The sequence below is a fragment of the Caloenas nicobarica genome, chromosome 4, assembly GCF_036013445.1.
Source record: "Caloenas nicobarica isolate bCalNic1 chromosome 4, bCalNic1.hap1, whole genome shotgun sequence".
Taxonomy (NCBI): Eukaryota; Metazoa; Chordata; class Aves; order Columbiformes; family Columbidae; genus Caloenas; species Caloenas nicobarica.
This window is the reverse complement of record NC_088248.1, coordinates 7,469,392-7,489,284: the sequence shown is the minus strand read 5'-3', so window position 1 is coordinate 7,489,284 and position 19,893 is coordinate 7,469,392. Positions and strand designations below refer to the sequence as shown.

The window sequence follows — 19,893 nt, the reverse complement described above, 5'->3', positions numbered from 1 at the left end:
CCTCTGCCAAACGCCTCCAACAATTGTTTCTGTTCTTGCCTCCCACTGTGGGTCTGGAGCGAGGCGCTGCCCCGGTGCCCCAACACCAACGTGCCCTCCTCCCACCAAAATCCTCCAGCAGGGAGACGGTGGGGGGTCCACAGCATCTTCACAGCGCTGCCTCTTGCACCCTCAGCACTTTGTGATGCACACACAGCCACCACCTTGCTAAAGTGTGTCACTTTGTTCTTCCCTTTTATTTATTTTTTTTTTCCTTAACCCTCCTATGAGCAAGACCTTGCTCCGGGGAGCACTGACCATACGGTAACTGCGTGTGCTCCTGCTGGGCGGTAGGTAGCTGGCAGCCCTCTGTAAGGGGCCAGAAGTTTTGGACTGGTGATAACTGCAGAGCGAGCAGTGTCATGTCATCTCCATGGTCAGGAATGCGGCTCTACGCCTTGCGCAGAACATGCGTCGTCTCTCCCAGGAGCATCAACCGGCACCAGAGATGAGGGAGAACTGTTCTCTCTCCTGTCAGCAACCAGCTGTTTTACACCTTTAAAAAGACAACTGGCCAGAAATTTGATCCCCTCAGGTTGTGGTCCCAAGTCTGAGAATTTAGCTTTTTCGAGACAGTAATACCACCAGTATTGTTTTCCATCCTTTCCTGTACACAGTCCTGAAAGATATTCCTCAGACCTTGTAATTAAATTCAGAAGATTTAAATACAAACTAGGGCAGGGGGGAATAAATCACTAGCATCAATCTATAAACCAAGTCTCAAGGTAGCACACACTCAGTCTTGGACCTTTGGAGTGTCACCACATAAATATTTAATACCCTTTAAAGCAGCTGATTTAACATGTGAAATAGACTTAACAACTCCTTCTGCTCCAGCCCCCTCTTCCCCAAACACATTTAAATAAAGCAATGTCTTTGTGGCCTCTGCAACTGTAATTCCATGTCTCCTGGGGGCACAAGGTTTAGGTGAAGAATGGAGACCACAGACCCTTTTGGGACGAGGATTAGCTTTAATCTTGAGGTGATTCTTGCAGTTGTAGGACTCTGTTCTGGGGAATGCGAGCTGATGGATCATTCCTGATGGGACTTTTATTTTTCCATTAAATAGTACCAATGCAAAACAGATTGACCTTGGAGCCCACAAGAGTCAACTTGATGAAGAGCTTAGTTGGAGCTGGAGTGACAATTGGAAGCCAAATGAATCATATCAAGTGTGACCATTACAGGCCTGAAAATGATTCTTAATTAACCACTGATCCTCAGTGGTAGCAAGTTTCCAAAATCTGTGAATCCATAAGGGAACCTGCGAAAATGTACAAGGAGCAATTTACCCAATCTAATAGCTCTGCTGTGTTGCCTCTTTGACAACGCTTTATTTTCCTCTTGTTCCATGCTGTGTTAGAAGAGGTCCTTGGGATCCGATCAGGTTTGGTGAAACCATTGAGAGTACGCTATTGCCTAACATGCTTTACAGGAGATCTAAACCTGCACAGATCCTTACCCATACATTTATTTCCTCCTTCCACTTTGTTTTTTTTCTAGTATTTCCCTTTTAGTCGCAGTATCACGTTATTATTTTAAAGGTGACATGGGTAGTCTTTTGCTTTTATCACTAACCGAGGTGGTTCTTTCTTATCCAGAGCCCTAATTCCATTGTTGCATTGGCTGTGTAAGCTGTGAACTGTAGCTCACATGCAGTATTTTGAGGGGAAAGTCATTTGTTCTTGTATGCTCTTTAACAGGCATGTCCAGGCATCCTCCAGCTCCTGATCTCCCTACCTTCTATCCCTTGTCTCCAGGGGGGGTTGGACAGATAACACCACCTCTTGGCTGGTAAGATCTTTTAGCTTCTTTTCAGACAAAGGTGCATGTTCACACCATTCACTGGTGTTGAATCAATCACAGCATTTACTAAATAAGAATGTCGCTGCAGTAAGAAATGACTACGTTATTTTAGTAGAAAAGATCAAAAAATGTCCATCTTTGAAATGAATTGAATCTGGTTTTTGAACACGTACAGAAATTGAAGTGTGTAGATTTCACTTTGAAGTCTTGTATTTCTTATGGCTCAGATTTGTGGCTCTTGGCATTTGGAATGATAGCAGAAAACAGTTCCCAAGGAATTAAATGTAAATTTTTAATAAACAAAATTGCAATTACTGAGGGGAGGGGAGGTAAGAAGGAACTTTGAAGTGTGTATGTGTGGGGAAATCTTGAAACTGAACCAAAATGGCGAACAAACTTTTGTAGTCTGCTGCTTTTTACATTGTCTGTATGGAGAGAAGGCTCTGTCCTTGGGAAATTTTGCTGCTCTGGCTAATACTGGCCCTCTCAGGATCTGCCTCTGCCATTCAGGGTGTCATTTTCCTTTCGGAGGAAACACGTGGTATTTTCAGAGTAATCAACTTGGCAGGATGCTTCGTGTCTGCTTGGGTTAGATAGGTACCTGCCCTCGGATCTGTTGGAGCAATGAATAAGGAAACTCAGCAACAATGTCAGTGCTTTAGAATCTGTATCTCGACTAATCTGTGCCCATGCAATGAGCAGTGCAGGTTGGGGTTTGGGTTTTTTTTTTTTGGTGGGTTTCGTTGTTTGTTTTGTGGTTTTTTGTTGTTGTTTAGTGTGTTTATGGGAGGGAAACATGATCCATATGACAATGGGCACGGCAAGTAGAGAGCAGAAGACAGTGAAATACTGTATTGCTGGCAGATCTTCCAGGAAGTGCCACATGCCTTTATGGAACAAATGATTATCAGATACCGGACTAAAATATGGAAGTATCTGACTCTCTCTGTATATTTCTTATTTTTCCCCCCCCCCGCTTCCTCCCCATTCATTCATTGCTCAGCTGACTCCCCACCACCACCACCGGGCAGTTCCTGGCATTCATTTTCCAGATGTGGCCAATCATTCGTGGCCAGTCGTTCCTTTGGAATGGTTTCTCAATGCAGAGGCTGGGGGGAGGGAAGAGGGAAAAGAAAAAGGAGAGACAAGATCTGATCTTACAAGGCTTGGGGATGCGATCAGCATCAGGGCAAGACATACCCAGCTGTCCCTTAGGCTGTATGACTTTTTCCCTTTGAGCACTGCTCATTTCCAGTAACGTGCTCTGAGGGTGAAACCTGTATCGTAAACCTTACAAAGGCCAATATCCCTTTTTTCCCCCTCTCTAAAAGTTGATCTGCCAGTCAGTAAGTAACTGTGGGAATAGGATTGATGCGTGTGGTGGTTTTTCTGGGCTGGTTCAGGTATTTGGGCTGAACTGGTATTTTTTTGCATTACCATAGCATGCGACTTCAGGGTGTTAATTGTAGTCACAGCCTGAACCGTCGCTCACTGAAAGTTAACCAAAATGTGGTGATGATGACAAAAATGAGAGTGTCCGAATGACAGACAGGTGACAGAATATTCTGTGTATGTGGGAGTATAAAGGAGGTAAGAATTTTACACAAGCTGCTTTTAGTGGACTGCAAAGTTTGAACTTTAAGTAGTTAAGATGGACTTGTTGCTGTGGGCCTTTAGGTGGTTGTGGGGGGTTTTAATCAAATAAACTTCTACTTTCTTAAAAACAGCTGGCCACTTGTACCTCGCTGTAGAAGATGCAGATGGAGAGAGCCCTAAGTTTTCAAAGAATTAATAAAACTGGTCAAAAAGTTTTCTAGCTTGACTGTTCACAGTCTGGCATTCTTGCACTGATCTACAGTAGAACTATTTGGAAAAAAATGCCTCTTTCCTAAGAGCTAGTTAACCAAATCTGATTCCAGTGCTTTTAAAACTAGGTGAGAAAGGGGTGGAGCGTGTGTGTGCATGTGTGTGCGCTTTGGGGGGAAGGCTGGTTGTTTTGATTTCTTCCCCAGTGGAAACCCAGACTGGGAATATTTCAATAGCGAGGGAAGTCCGAAGTGTTCTTTAGCTTTGAATACAGCAGAACTCTTGAAAGTTTTACCTATGCCTATTTTTGGTGACTACTACTGAGTTCCCATCAAGTGCTTGTAACTCTAGAGTAACTTTTGAATACCGTATCATATGATTGATGGGTTCCTTTCTTCTGTGACCTCAGGCAAGGTCAGCCTGTATATCCCATCTCGAGTGGATTCAGGCAGCCCTATCCATCCTCACTCTCAGTCGACCCTTCCATGTCCAGGTAGGTGTAGGAGGTGAATGACTGACCGGGGAGTAACTGCTGGTATTAGAGGGCAAGTTGCTCTTCTGCTTGCATCTTGGTCTGCCTTTGCTTGCTTTTCAGTCAGCTAAAACTTTATGCATATGTTTTTATTTAATATATTTGTGTATATACAGTTTGCCTGGATCCCACACTGGTCTCATTCAGCATGTTCTTGGCAGTTTCTGAAGTGTTGCAATTAGGAGCACCAGTGAATTGTCAACAACTAATTGAGCTATTTAATTTGAAATAAGTCGTTAGTTCATTTCTAGATGCAACATACAGTGTGCATCCTAGGGTTTTGCTCATGCGAGTATGCAGCCAGGTGGAATGTCACTGTAGTCTGTGTTCTCTAGTTCTAATTTCAAAGTTGTTGGTAATTAGTCTTGAATCATTTAGGTATCACTCCGTGTGGAAACTTGCTCGTAAGTAGGTATTTCATAGCCTAAAGCCACTAATGGCAAGGGATGCCAGCACAGTGTGTTTGTACTGGTGTGTGAATCAGGCACTGTGTCTTTATGTCTAAGTGCAAGCAAGCAATGCTAACTGAGACTTGGCCATGACACACTCCAGACCTTCTCTCCTCTGCTTTTGCACTCTACAGACAGCTTCTGCGTCCTGTGCTTGGTGTACACGAGGTTGAAATATACCATTCTTGGGCTTTTTTGTGTGTGACCTGTAGAAGACACATCCTCTTGCATGGGGACTTAAGATGGGCCACTTGATAAGTGGTGGGTCCTCTTGCCTCTGTTTGTGTGGGCTGTCACTATCCCTTCACTTCTTTACAGGGGAATGATAAGCATGTGACTGGGAAGAAAACCTATTCTTTCTCCATAACAGAATGACCTGATTTGGCTACAGGGCTTTGTATTTGCTTTATATTGATGGCACGAAGGAAAAGTGCAAGGTGACATGGGAATGGAGAAAGGAGAGGCCGGATGCGATTCCTTAACCAGCATTCATTCAGCAAAGCTTTCGAGCATGATCTTGCTTTTGCTGTTAATGGTACTTTCCACTAGTTCAAAAGAAAGCATGCAGGTTTTCTGCCGCGCTTGAGCTTGCAATGCTCAGCACCTTCAAGATCCATCCCTGAGGATGACCTGGGTCAGTAGGGTGGGATGACTGAGATAGTGGTACTTTTAGTTTTCTTTGCCATTTTCCTTCTTGTACACAGAAAAGGAAGGTTTATTTAGGACAAAGGTATCTCTGCCTCTCTGCCCCGCTTCTTCCAGGATGCAGGATTTTTTAAATATATTTTTCTTTTAAACATTTGAGGGAAGCATAGTGAGTTTAGATGAAGTGATGCTAAAGACTTTTAGCTTAAGTACCTTGGAAAGTAAGAGATTCCTTAGAGAGCCACCAGGAACTTCTTGAAAAGACTCTTCTTTTATTTTATTTGTTTCTGCATGGCAGTTCCCTCCTTTGCATTGGCTGGTGGTGGATATTTTAAGAATGTTTATATCTTGGCGTGGAAATACCGGTTTTGGTTAAGAAATGTGTATTTTTATTGCTAGTCAGTGCAACAGTGCAATCATTAAATGTTTCTCGTGTGCATTGCTGAAACAGTTTGCCTAAAAGGTAATAAAATAATTTCTTTACAACCAAAATTTTTGATGGTTGGTTTGTTTGTTTGTTCGCTTGATTTTCTTGAATAAATGGGCTACAATACACAAATCTTAGCCAAATATTTTTCATGCACTCTTAAAGAATTGTCTTCTGTTGCAAGCTCTGTAGCGTTTGCATTCTTGGGGCATCCGGCTGCAGTCATACATGTTTGATGCCTGTCTTCAGCAGGGTTACAGACCTTCCTTTGTTTTCTCTTTTAGGTTTTCACATCACATGATTCCTGGTCCTCCAGGCCCTCACACAACTGGAATCCCTCACCCAGCTATTGTAACACCTCAAGTAAAACAAGAACATCCGCACAACGACAGTGAGCTAATGCATGTGTGAGTCTGCCTTTCTGCACTAGCCTTTAATGTATAAATATTTGAGAACTAAATCTATCTGAAGAAGAGTCAAGGAGGTTAAAAACAAAAAAAAAAAGTGCCTTTCATGACCTCTTTGAATTTTAGTTCTTCTCCTATAACTAGACTGATCAGCAACAGTCATCTTGATTCAGATGTAATCATGGACCTGTCTACCTGTGGCTGCTCCTTGAGTGTGAGCTCACAAGCTTCTACCGGAAAAGCCTTAACTGCAAAATCTACTGGTAAAAAGCAGCCTTTTTGCTTAGTACTTGAAGGCAAAAGGCCTAAGAAAGAAGTGGATGAGGAGCTATCCTCCTGCCTGGAGCAGTGCTCTTCTCGGGCACCATGGATAGCCTTTCAAAAAGAGAATTGAGACAAGTGATGAATTTGGAGCAGATTCACAGATCAAATATTATTCGCTAGAGAATGTCAACCTGACATCCCCTCTCAGTATTAAATTAAATCAGTTCTCTGAAAAGATAGAAAGTGGATATGACCGCTGAAATTCTCATTCTTACTACTTAAATGCTACTGTAACCACGGGTTGGTAATTTTCCATTGGGGTTTTTTAGGCTGAAGGTAAATGGATGCTTTTTTTTCCCTCCTTCCTTTCCCTTTCCCCCACCACGTTTTAGGAAGCCTCAGCACGAACAGAGAAAAGAACAAGAGCCAAAAAGACCTCATATTAAGAAACCTCTGAATGCTTTCATGTTGTACATGAAAGAAATGAGAGCGAACGTTGTAGCAGAGTGTACTCTGAAAGAAAGCGCAGCTATCAACCAGATTCTTGGCAGAAGGGTATGTACGGGAGGGGGTTGTGTGTACTTGCATGTGCTGCTAATTTGTGTGCGTTTCCCTTTAGTTGGGTGTGATGGTTCACTTTCTGCTTGAGCTGATAAGTAATGTGCAACTATCAAATTAGCTATAGAAGATAAAAAAAATGCAGCTAAAAATAAAAGCAGTAGCTTGATTTTTCTTTTTTTCAGCATTAGCAACATCGTCAAATTGGTGTCTGTTCCACTCGTGTTATGGTGTTGGCACCTGAGGCATGAAATATCCTCATTCACACATGGCAGGAGCATGCAAATCACCCTCCGGGTCCTCCCTTAGGCTGGTGTCCATCAGAGCAGGGATGAACGCGGGATGCCACTGGAGATGGAACTCAAAAGTGAATATAACGTGGTCCAATTGTAAAGTCATGTAGGTTAGGTGGGACGCGTGGAGGTCATTTAGTCCAACACCTGCTCAAAGAGGTCCGGTTACATCAGGTTGCTCAGGGACTTGTCCAGTCAAATTTTGAGTGTCTCTAAAGTCAACAGGTGAGTACCGATGATCCCAGCACACGTCCCAGAGCTTTGAGAGACGCTTCTGTGGCGTTGTAGGATGTTTTGTTCTTTCCATGCTCCAAAGAAAAAATATGCAGGCCAACCCACGATTACAAACTGCATGTTCACTGTCAGTGGTGTTCTTCCAAGGGAAAGAGGTGAATGCCTGTTTTGCTCTTGACTGTCCCAAAAATGAGAAAAGGGATGACTTTTGTATCAATCCAAGTTTGAGTAGAGATTATTCAAATCCCCTTGCTCAGTGAACCCCTCTTCTTGGCCACTAAGGCAGTACTGAGAGGCACTGCAGCTCTCTGAAAACTCTGTGCTTTTGACGTGGGAAGTCAGTACATGACCTTAACTGCTACTTCTCTGTTACAGTTAGAAGACTTGCCCCCCCAGCCCAAACAAAGCAGAAATCTACTGGTACTCGTCCTGGTGCCTGCAGCCTTCTACCTTCTCTCTGATGTTCTCGTTACCTCCTCTTAAAGGACATCTTGGTTCTTGCCTTTTCCATTGTTTCATACAATTCCCTAGGATCATGTTTTACTTCTCGCTCCCTCAGTAATCACTCTTAGTTGCTTAGTACATCAGCCTTGTTTTCTTGGCCTGAATGAGGGCAGTGGCGTATATCCATTTTGATAATGAATCAAGCCTCAGTGCTCCATTGCCTGCTTTTTCCACACCTTGGACTCCTGCTTTCCAAGTCACTGTTCTCCATGGAAGTATCTCAAATTCCACTTTTACTGTGGTACAGACAACGCATGAGTTATCCAGTATGATTGCTTGGAGATTAATTATTATCAACTGCTTTGTGTTCAGTCGTCCTGGTCAGTGTTGACTTTAACCTGTGCCACTCTGGGACAGGAGCCACCTCTTTTCTCAAGAGCTGATGCTCTGGATGCTGCTGGGCTCTCTGATGCCACGGCACGGTGTTCACTGCCTGCCAGCTTTGGAACGCACGTGTGGAGGCTGAGAGCTGCAAATGGGCTGAACTGCCGCGCTGGCAGTGACACATCGAGCTTGCCAAGACAAGACAGACAAGCGCTTTAGTTCACATCTTCTGACGTGTAACAAAATGACACATTAAATCATACAAATGTGATCCGATCTGAAATCCTAGTTCTCTTTCATTAGTGTCTTAATGATTTTGTGTGTATATACATATATATGGGGGTTTTTTTAGTATCTTTTCTCCCCCTGCCCCTAGCCCCTGTGCGTGTTCTCAGAGTAAAACAAGACGATGTGTAATGCTGCAGCAGTTGAACTGCTGCAGTAGAACCTGATTCTAAATAGAAGGCCTTCACCTTTTTTGTTTCGGATGTATGATAGGTGTTTCAACAAGAACAAAATTGTTAGATACTGATGTAGCTGGCGCCTATTTTTTGGTTTTGTTTGTGGTTTTTTTTCTTTTTTTTTTTTTTTTGTTTAAGTACATAAAAGCAGGAAGTTTATCCCTGCTTGGCTGTAGAGGTCAACTCATGTAATTTGGAAGACTATGGTTCTGTGGTTTCTGTATCTTAAACTTTTTTGCAGTTGCCATTTTCTTTTCTTCTATTACAAAAAGAAGAAATCAGAAAGGAGGTACCTTTAAGCTCAATACTTCGAGGTTGCTCTTGGAGCAGGAGCCCAGAAAGCCCTCTGTATGAAAACCTGTGTGTAGCTGCTGCTTAAAAACAAGAGAGCCAACCCTTCTCTGGTGAGGAGCTCACTGCCCTTTAAAAGCAACACAAAACCTTCCTGATTTATCAGGAGCTAAAGGGTGCTTTTTGGTTGTTTGGGGTTGGTTTGTTCATTTGTTTTTAGAGTAGTATTGGGAGAGCGTGGTTCTCTGAGCAGATTATTTGGTGAGCCCCGTTTCCATAAATGATTTTTGTCTTGCTCAAGGCACTTGGCAGTTGCAGAGCTGACAACTGCCTGAAAGTTCGTTAATAAACACGAATGCTTGTAGTTGCTAATGAATTTCATTTTTGCAGTCGGGAAGGACTAAATCAAAGTCACAGAAACACTTGCTCATGTCGTCCCTTGCATAGGTATGAGTTATTTCCTAGACTAACGCTATGTTTGTTTCATTTGCAGTGGCATGCTCTCTCCCGTGAAGAACAAGCGAAATATTATGAACTAGCTCGTAAAGAAAGGCAGCTACACATGCAGCTTTATCCAGGCTGGTCCGCAAGAGACAACTATGTAAGTCACTCACTTAAAAGCTTTTTTTTTAAATTAACTTCCTTTACTTTTTTTTTTCCTTCTTTTTCTTTTTAACTTGTGGAATGATCTGGATGGAGGTATGTTGAACAAACATATAAGCCTTATATTTGTACTTCAAGCATCCAGAAAACTTTGAGATTTTGTTGTTGTTGAGATGCTTCTTACGAAGGTCACAGTTTTTGAGGAGAAAAAATTAACATGGAATTTTTTTTTCTAAGACAACGGCCAGTACTGTCTGAAAGCTTATGCTCTGCTGTACAGCTATGAATTTTGCATAATTTTCTATTGGTCACTTACTATCCAGAAATCTTGTTTGGACCTGAGCAAAGAAGGGGTGTGTCTCTTTCAAGAGAACCGAGAGCCCAGGGGTCTTAATGAAGACTGAATTTAAGCTGAAAGCAATTCAGAATAATCAGTCTCTGAAATAAAGCCTGCAAAATGTGTATAAGTAAACTTCATGACAGATCCTGCTTTTATTCTGTTTGGTGAAGCCAGGAAGTTTTCCTACAATTACTCTTATTTTGTTAAATATCAAACGAGTGTTACTAGCACGTTGCACAGCTTGCACTGCACCATTAAACTGTTGTGCTTACAAGGAGCTGTCAGTGCAGTTGTATGTTATGTTATGAAACTTGCAATCCTGAGAGACTGAACCGAGCCTGAGACCCGCGCTCGTCTCCATCCCCCCATCAGCTGTGGCGTTATTTCTTGTGATAGGACATGTACATGCTATATCTGGCCTCAGTTTCCCATCTGTATCAGGCGGACAGTGGGATTTTTCTACTTCAGTGATGTCTTGTGGACATTAAAGATTGAGGTACCTAAATACAGTGTTAACAGAAACCGTAGAAGTACCCGACCATTTCCAATCCAGCACAGCTACCGTTCAGCTTAAACAAAATCTTCCTTGTAAACTGGAGTCTCATAGGGACATCTTCGGCAAGCAAGGCTTTGACACAGAAACGACGTGAGCGTCTTTGGAGCAAACGCCTTGGCCTTGCTGAGATCCATGCCCAGTTTTATAAGCTTAGACACTACTGTAAGCCCTACCAGCTTGTTTCTGCCTGTTTTACACAGTTACCTTTTCTAGCAGATGAGTCGTCATGACCTTACACAGGTAGGGTTTTTTTTCCCAGTAACCAGACTGTGTCAACAGAGCTACCCCAAAATATACTGGGGAACAAATAGGGTGATAGACTCCCTGAAAACAAGGGGATTTCAATTGTCTTGAACTTGATGGAAAATCAACCCACTTTGGAGCCTTGTCAAATCATGTTCATTGGACATCAGCCTTCAAGATTGTCCTGTGATGCTCACCCATGTTGACTTTGAGAACATCGACTACTACCATACAGTAGCAGCAGTGGGCCTGCGGTTTCTTAAATGCCTTGAGAGACATTCGGAGTGTGTAAGGTAGCACGTATGAATTTTCTCTTTGATGTGCTTCCAACCTACATCCTGTGTGACAGTATAGCTCTGACATACGCCAGTCCTGTATGTTACAATGGAGAGCTCTGCTAGTTTCCCCTTGCAGCCCTCCTCGCTGCCTCACCAGGAGTGCACGTTTGTGGCAGTGGTGGCGAGGTGATGATCGTAGTAGATGACAGTTTACCACTGAAACCTTTTCAGGTATATATCATCTTTCCTTTTTTTTTTTTTTTTCCTTTCTTTTCATTTTTTCTAACTTGAGCAGTCAAGCAATGAGATTGTATTCCTTTAGCACAGATATTACTACAGTATTTTGAGAGTTGGAAGTGACTTAGGGGTGACTCTTGTTTCACGTGGCTGAATTTCACAAAACAGCACAATTGAAAGATATGTCCTACTTGGTGTTAAGTCTTTGAGTTTGACTTGTCTGGTTATTCAGGATCTCAGAAATTCCAAGAAAATGTTAAACATTGCTATTCAACTGTTGACAGTATCTGTGTGCTTTTTATTATGTTTTTGTTACTGACGCCCAAAGAAGTCCTGCAAAGTCGCGTGAGTCTCAAGAAGCACAATGTTTCCATAAAGTGACGGTGCCTGTGTGCGCTGGAGCTGTCAGAAACTACCTCATTTGGGAATGCCGACAACTAGTTTTCAGCCCAGCATTTTCCTTCTGTTCTTCCGCTTCTGCAATCTCATAGATGGCCCTTAGATTAGATCAGCTTTCAGTATGTTTCAGCACTTGAAGTCAGAGAGAATAAAACTCTCTCTGCCACAGAGAATAAAACATGATTTTAATGTTAACATCTGCACTAAGGCAGTTTCCTCTGTGAAGAAGTGTTGCCTTGGTGCCTAAAGAATAAAGCATGTGGCTGTGAGTTTCCCAGAGCCCTTGAAATCCGCTTTCCAACTTCTAGTCTGGGTCCCGTCTTTGAGGGCTCACTCACAAGGCATTGCCCAGCCCTGTTGCCAGCCTCAGGATAAGTAAGGACAGGAGCTTAAGACTAAGGCCAGGCCCAGACTGTCAGAGCAGACTGGGCAGATTCTTTAAATTATACGTGGATATGACTTTTTTTTTTTAAAAAAAAAAAAAAGGGCAAACAAACAATAAAGCTCTGACTGACAACACACGTCAATAAAGCCAAGTCACATGGAGGAATACCAAAATGGTAATTAGGGTGATGCAAGATCACAGAATCACAGAATGTCAGGGGTTGGAAGGGACCTCGGAAGCTCATCCAGCCCAATCCCCCCGCCGGAGCAGGAACACCCAGATGAGGTTACACAGAAGGTGTCCAGGCGGGTTGGAATGTCTGCAGAGAAGGAGACTCCACAACCTCCCTGGGCAGCCTGTTCCAGGCTCTGGCACCCTCACTGGGAAGAAGTTTCTTCTCAAATTTAAGTGGAACCTCCTGTGTTCCAGTTTGTACCCATTGCCCCTTGTCCTATCACTGGTTGTCACTGAGAACAGCCTGGCTCCATCCTCGTGACACCCACCCTTTATATATTTATGAACATTGATGAGGTCACCCCTCAGTCTCCTCTTCTCCCAGCTCCAGAGCCCCAGCTCCTCAGCCTTTCCTCACACGGGAGATGCTCCACTCCCTTCAGCATCTTCGTTGCTCTGCGCTGGACTCTCTCCAGCACTTCCCTGTCCTTCTGGAACTGAGGGGCCCAGAACTGGACACAATATTCCAGATGCGGTCTCACCAGAGCAGAGTAGAGAGATGAGTGAGTAGAGAGATGACCGAGGTTCAAAATTATGGGTCTCAACTGACCTTTTGTTTCCTGAAAGACTCCGAACCAGGAGCTCTGGCCTTTTCCATAGACGGGGTGCAGGAGAAGGCTGAGCGTGTGGGCTGGCACAGCTGCTGCCACTGTCGTGTCGCAGAGAGACCATTTCAAGGTGCTCCGCTGTGCCACGGCCTATTTGCTCATCGCGCAGCACGTTCTCGGGGCGCAGCCGTACGAGACTTGGCTTTTGCTAAGGTACGAGTGTTATCACAACAGTTTTAGTTGGCTGGTTTGCACCCTGGGGACAAGTCATGGTTGTCCTAGGTATTTTCAACACCCTGTCTGGTGTTGCTATGTATGGCAGGGTAAGTATCTGAATGTGTGAAGAGTTCTTGTAAGAGCCATAAATTATGATATCAACGTATGTGTCATCAGATTATTGAGCGTGAGAAGTCTTTTAGATGCTTGCGGCTGCCAGTGTTGTTTGAAAAACTGCCAGAAATTGTAATTCCATGTGGATATAAAAATGTGTATTGCTTGTGTGCATATTTCTCCATAGGTGCTGAGAGCAAACTTTGTTACCATTGAAACAGCTGGATGTGGGTTAGGAAAGGTTTTAGTTACCCTGAAATCAATTGTTATTTTCCTAATCGCTTTCTCAGTGTCCAGATGGCGCTTGTTTCTATGCTGTGAGGTGGGGGAGTGACCAAAAAAAGTTCTGTGCATGTAAGGGCATGGTAAAATTTCCTATTTTTCAGGGGAAGAAAAAGAAGAGGAAGAGAGAAAAGTTGCAAGAATCAGCGTCAGGTAGGCCACGACCAACTCTTACCTACTTACCTGTCACCTCAGGTGTATTTTAGAAGCCAGGGCTTGCGCTATTTAACTTTTCTCTAACACTCGCTTCTGATGGATGTTTTAAGATACTTCACTTTGAGTGCAAGCTTGTGAAAACGCACACAGTGTGTGTCTCCTTTCCCTTACGCCTTTCCATGCAGCAGTCCTGGCGGCATCGACATCTTTGGCTGAACTTCTGCATTGCTGCAATCACCGTCCTGCTTTAGCTTTGCTTTTCTCATCAATGTCGTATCATCCTTAGACTTTCAGCTATGTCTCAAATACTGTGTGGGATTATTGGACACTGGGAACTTTACACTGACCTTTTTGTAGCCACTGTACTTTTTATCACTGTGTTTTACATTTCTGTGTACACTAAAGGCTGCCTAGTAGGTTGGCTAAAAGCATCAGTGAGGTCTCCTCTTTGCCTGTAAAATATACACAAAGAAACACACTGTTTTCCCCAACAAAAATGGCTGGTATAAGAACCATAAAAAAACCAAACAAACCACAGACAAATAACAAAACCAAAAATGCACCAAAAAATCCACGTAACACTGTAGCAAGCAAACTTATTTGGAATGTGCAAAAACTCTGTAACAGAAATTTGTTAAAGGAAAACAATTTTCTACAGGTACAGGCCCCAGAATGACAGCTGCCTACATCTGAAGCATGGTAAGAACATCTCTAAAGCTTTCCTGATGATAAAACTGAATTGTAAAATAAGCTTTCTTATAAATTTTATGCAATAATATTAATTTAGCAAAAATGGCAGAAGCATCCTATCCCAAAGCTAACGTTACTTTGACTACTGATGGTTTTTATACCGGCTATCTATTAGGTGTTCGCCATTTCACTTCTTAACCTTAATATTTTCAAATTGACCATATACCTCACTGACTCGCTGCAAGTCTGCCTGTGAAGCACAGGGATGGGTTAATTCCGCAGTGCAAACCCTCCCAGCCCGCAGACTGTCGCAGTTCCTAGCAGCAGGTTAGACGCTGGCCGCAGAGTACATTTTATATGCTGACGTCTACGAGATGCTGGCTGGCTGGGTATCACTTTTGAAAGGTTTATTCACCTGTACACTAACAAAATATCCGCAAAGAAACTGGGACTGTATTTTAGTTAGATCACAAATTTCTCCCTCAACTGTACAGTGGTATTTCATGTGTTGTGCGGGTTGGTGTTTTTTTTTTTTTTTCTTGTCGTTGTTGTTGTCCAGCATGTTTTTCTCTCTTCATATCATATCATTTGCACGGAAGGTGGAGTGACGAGTGATTCCACATAGCCAGTAACAGCATCTAGGCTGCTTGTGCGTGCACACAGTGCCACAGCGAGCTCCTCCTTCCAGAGCGCTTGTGTTGGAAGGCTGGTCCTTCTCTTCCTCTCACTGCGATACGTTTTCTAGCAGGAATGGCATTCATTTGACATAATAGTTGCTTCTGCACTGTCTAATTAACCCAGGCTGCTCAGGGGAGATCCCCAAGAATCCTAGAAACCACGTGAAAAATAACACTTTCTAAACTCACCTATGCATTGTAACAGAAACGGGCTGTTTGTCCCCTCTCCCCCTGGCTTGTTTGGCCACAGAATGCCCTTGGAGTGGTCAGTGAAGTGGCCTCCTCTTGGCTCTTCACTCTGCTGGGACCTTCAGCCAGAAAAAGCCAAGTCAAGCTTGTTCTGTGCAGTGTGTCAGCTGTCAGTCAGTCAGCATGATCCAGGCATCTTCTGTAGTTATGCTGTTATGCTGGTTATTTGTTTTGTTTGTGTTATGTTGGTTTGGTTTTTTTTTTAGACTGAAGTGAAAAGGCAAAAATGTGTGTTCTTTGTTTCTTTCTGCTAAGAAAAAGTTTTTCGGGCAAGCAGACGGTCTTGCCCTTTGCAATATGCCTGACTCGTGCTGATTTTAGATGTGGATTGCAGTATTTGGGTTCTGTAGCCTACACAGCAAATATATCTATAAAATATCTTTAATTACAGTGACTGCCATAAGTATTATACGTATTTTTAAAAAAAAGTCAAGTGCTTCAACCTTTAGTTTTATAATTGATATTTCGGCTTAGTTGCCCAGGTCCATGTTTGTTGAATTTTTCCCTTTGATGTTGACACAGTACAAGTAAGCAAAACACACATAACGTTATCTGAATTGATGCAGAGAACTCAATTAGGATTGGAATACAACTAAGGTTGTTGGCGATATTGGGTTTCTTGGATGCTTTACCATCTAAGTATGACTGCCTTGCCTACACTGAACTACTTTTGTTGGAGTTTCTCTGCGTTTTCCATAGTAGAGGATGAGTTGAAGTCGAAGAGGAAGAATGTTCTGAGTATGTGGCGTTTCTCCCTTTCCCTTTTACCTCTGTTCCCCTCCCTTTCTTGCCTCCCCTCGAGCTCTGTAACAGTGTGGAACCTGCCGGTAATACCTATTTTGTGCAATGTATAACACAGAGTATGAGAACAGGAGGTATCTTGTTCCACTGAAGGGGGAGTGTGCTGCTGACTCCATCTATGTGCATGTAGGCAGCCTCGCTGGATGTTGCGTGCCGAGGGAATGCTCTCCTCTGCAGACGTACAGATGTGCTCTAGCTGGAAGTAAATGCACAGAATGATTTAGGGAACCCAAATCAGCTCGACTTCAAAGTAAACTTTTGAAGGTTAAGACTCTTGCCCTTTGCAAGCCTAATCCAAAGAATGTTTTGCCCACAAGCGTAATATCTTACCAGGCCCACAGCAGAGCTGTTGTAGTCTTTACTGGATGGAGATAATAAGTTTGGGAATGCCTTTCGGTGAGTGCCGCAAAGAGCTCTTGAAGACAGGAAAACACCAGCTTTCTGACTCGTGCGGATGGTGCAAGGAAGGGGGGGAAGGAGGGTGGGAGGTCTGGGAAGGAGACAAGCGTTCTGTTATCTGAGAAGAATCAGAAATGAGTAGGTGGCAAGACCAAAGAAAGAATCTGGAGATCAGCACAAAGGAGATCAGCCAGGGCTGTAATTACGGTGATGTAAGTGAGAAGGATGAAACGGTGGGAGGGTTGTGTGGTGGGATGTTCAGAGCAAAGTAACGGAAGAGACATGCAAACAGAAATTATTTAAGACACTGTGAAAGTTTTGGGTTGTGGGTTTGGGTTGGTTGTTTTGGGGTTTTTTTTGTGTCTGTGAACACTTCAGCACACAACTGATTTTTAAAGTAGACCTGTAACCTGCTTTTTGGCCTGAACGTTACTGGAGTGCTGAAGTCAAGGTGGTACTGTTGAGTTGTTCTTCTTCCTGGGGTTGTACCCAGCAGCAGGCTTCTTACAGCTTCACGGCTTAGGATTTAGCTGAGTTCCACTATCTCCTCCAGCCTGCTGAATGGCCAATTTGTAAAACACCTTAATATTAGAGTGCTTTAGGAATGTGACCTGGTGCTGCAGTCTTTGCTAAATTACCCTGCGATACTCCAAAGCACGTGGCCGTTCCTGAAGAGTTGTAGAACTGTCCCCAAGCAGGAGTTTGTTTCCAGTTGACACAATGCTTGAAATAATTTTTATTTCTTGAGGCAGTAACTTGTATTTATTCGCTCCTTTTTAAATCAACTGAGAGTGGCATAAAACCTGATAACACTAAAAATGAGTTTGGGAGAGGCCAGGAGGGAGGGAGAAGCGAGGCAAGCTAAGCTTAAGGATCGTCTGTTGAGCACCTTTCAGAAAGGTGAGTGTTATCTTGTTACTTTAAGCACAGCCTTCTAGAAGCCTTGTGAGTGGGAGCAATTGTGTGTCAGAAGTGGAGATTCCTAATTTCCTATATGATTTCTGGAAGGAAAAACGCTGATTTTTTTTAGCATCTCAGGAGTATTTTTAAATTGCCAAGGAAATGGAAGAGTACTAACAAAAATTCCTCCTGATTGTGCTGCAGCGTGGAAGTAGTTAACTTGTTATGGCTTACTACGTATGGTAATTGTAAAAGGCACATCATTGACACACAGCAGCATACAGTTGGGAAGTCCTCAAAAGCTACGTAATTTAACATTGTGTTTTGGCATATCTTGGTGGGCTGAAAAGAGTGATAGAGAAGCTTAATAGACATTCGAAAACCTGTGAGAGAAGTGTCTTTGTGGCTTGCAAAGTTCCATGACAATTAGCATTTAGATTAGCAAAGCTTTCAAAAACGAGAAAACTTGACTAATACTGATTCACAATCAGGACTTAAAAGTATCAGATTAAGATTGTTTAACTTTAAACAATGAATTATCTATAATGTTTCAGACTTCCTCAATGAAAATTAGAGCCAAACTTTGGTGCAGATTTTTTGATAGTGTTGTAACAATTAATTTATGACTGGATTATCTCTTCCGTATTACTTAGAAATAAAATGGAGTGAGGTTATGAAAGCAGATCGTAAAGTGGACCAGTCCACAGCCAGAATACTGTGGAAAAGAACTGTCTGATGACTGTGGTCATGGTTGACCATGGGTTTCTGGCCAGCATCCTAGGTAGGAGATGCAAAGAGGATGTGGTACCTTGATTTCTGAGCCGCGTGTTTTCTAACCTGGCTTGTCTGGTGCCCTTGAAATTGCTGCTGGAGTAGTTGAAAATTGAACAAACACTCCACCCCTTCCCATAGCCCTTGACTGCTCAGAAGCTTTAAACGGAGCCTGAAGGATTTGCGTGGAAGTTAGCGTGTGTGAGAAGTTGTGGCGATGGTGGTGCAGAGACGTGTCCTCATTTGCTTTAAAAATTAGGTTTCTTGTGTGACCCATGCTTTCCTGTTTTGCCCATGAACGGAGGCCTTCAGCATAGGCAAGCGGGACAGAATGAACAGAAGAGAATTTCCTGGACTGAAACATTTATATTATTGAATTCTTCGGTTAACTTCAGGCATTTTCAGATAGGCGCGGACATTTCCAAAAACAAGAGGTACAGCCCTCAGACACATCCCCTCCTGTAACTTAATTCTGACGTGGTGCTGATCTTGGGGGATGAAAGAGAGAAAACTGCCTCTCTTTCAGGCTCTCTGACGTCAAGAAAAACGTCGAAGAGCAAACGAAGAAGAAACGCCGGCTCCCGTTGAGGTGGCGGGTACCCAAGGGCGCCGACACCTGCTGGGGGAGATGTGGGGGAGCAGAGTTCCCCATTTTCCTTGACCAGCCTGGTGGAAGAGCCTTTGTGAGGGAAAGGGAGGGTATAAAAGCTATTTTGGGTGCAATCAGACACTACGGGAGGAATAAGGGTAAGTCAGGGTAGGTCCAAGCATAGGTTGTCTAAATTAAAAAAAAAAAAACCAAACAGCAGAACACTTTCAGCTAGACAATCAGCGTACACATGGGATTGGAGAAACAGGAGACACTTTTTGAAGTATTTAAAATATGTGAGTTTTTGCAACCAAAGGGTGTAGCAAGGTCAGCTATGAAGTCAGCGTTTTATGTTCTAAACCGATAAAGGGCAAAAGTAGATGACTCAGCAGGTTAAAGTTTAGAACGTGGTTACTTTGTCAGAGATGCTCGAGTTGCAGGTGCTGCTCTTCCAACCGAAATGATTCTCTGATTCTGTGCTGTGAAGTTAAGGACACAAAACGAAGTTTGAACTTGACCCCATTTACAAGATAAAACACCATGTCATTTCACTTCTGAGGTGTCAGCAGTTGGCGGCTCGGGCTAGAATGAAGGAACAGTGGGACGAGTATTGTTCTGTATCTTCCTGTGGGACAGGGTGGGGACAGGGAGTTGAGAGTTGCTGCACCATTCTTCTCTGGATGAAAACCATGTATTTTAATGGATTTGGTTAACTTGCCACCAGAATGAGAATTCTAAGGTCATGAGAAAAACTCCGGAGAAAGAAACTGTTTCATAAAGAAAATGTAAGATTTTTGAAATGTGGTTTCGTTCCCAATTGGAAGAAGGCATCGGCATTTTAGTGTTGTTCAGATCTGTACTGCTTTTCCTTTTTTTGTGGTCTGTGTATTTACACGAAAGATTTCAAAATGTGAAATTGTATTCCTGACCACCTAGAAAGCAAGCTGTTATGACATTGTTGAAGTCTTTCCTATTTGCTTCTGGAGACAGAGCTTGGGTAAAACCTGTCCTCTAATTTCAACAGAATTGTATTCCAATGAAATTCTGTCAGAGCTTAGCAAACTCTGGGACTGAGTTTTGTTTCTGTCTGCCTCTGACTTTTAGAGATTGATTGCATTGAAGAGGTCTTCTGATGTACATGAATGCAAAAAACCAGCTATCCTGAAGACCAAAACAACCAAAACAA

The 19,893-nt window shown here is 43.1% G+C and overlaps 1 protein-coding gene across 5 annotated transcripts in view; it reads left to right on the top strand.

The window, feature by feature from the left end:
- The window catches only part of LEF1 (lymphoid enhancer binding factor 1), a 66,271-nt gene that overhangs the window by 40,818 nt on the left and 5,560 nt on the right, over positions 1–19,893 (top strand). Inside the window, exons 5-11 of one of the 5 annotated variants that reach the window (XM_065633457.1) lie at positions 1,743–1,833; positions 4,061–4,144; positions 5,989–6,111; positions 6,768–6,930; positions 9,534–9,641; positions 13,580–13,628; positions 14,290–14,324. In XM_065633457.1, the coding sequence (XP_065489529.1) occupies positions 1,743–1,833; positions 4,061–4,144; positions 5,989–6,111; positions 6,768–6,930; positions 9,534–9,641; positions 13,580–13,628; positions 14,290–14,324 (653 nt within the window). Of the gene's footprint in view, positions 1–1,742; positions 1,834–4,060; positions 4,145–5,988; positions 6,112–6,767; positions 6,931–9,533; positions 9,642–13,579; positions 13,629–14,289; positions 14,325–19,893 lie in introns of those variants that run through there. The other 4 variants (XM_065633456.1, XM_065633460.1, XM_065633459.1 and 1 more) reach the window with 4 other exon arrangements.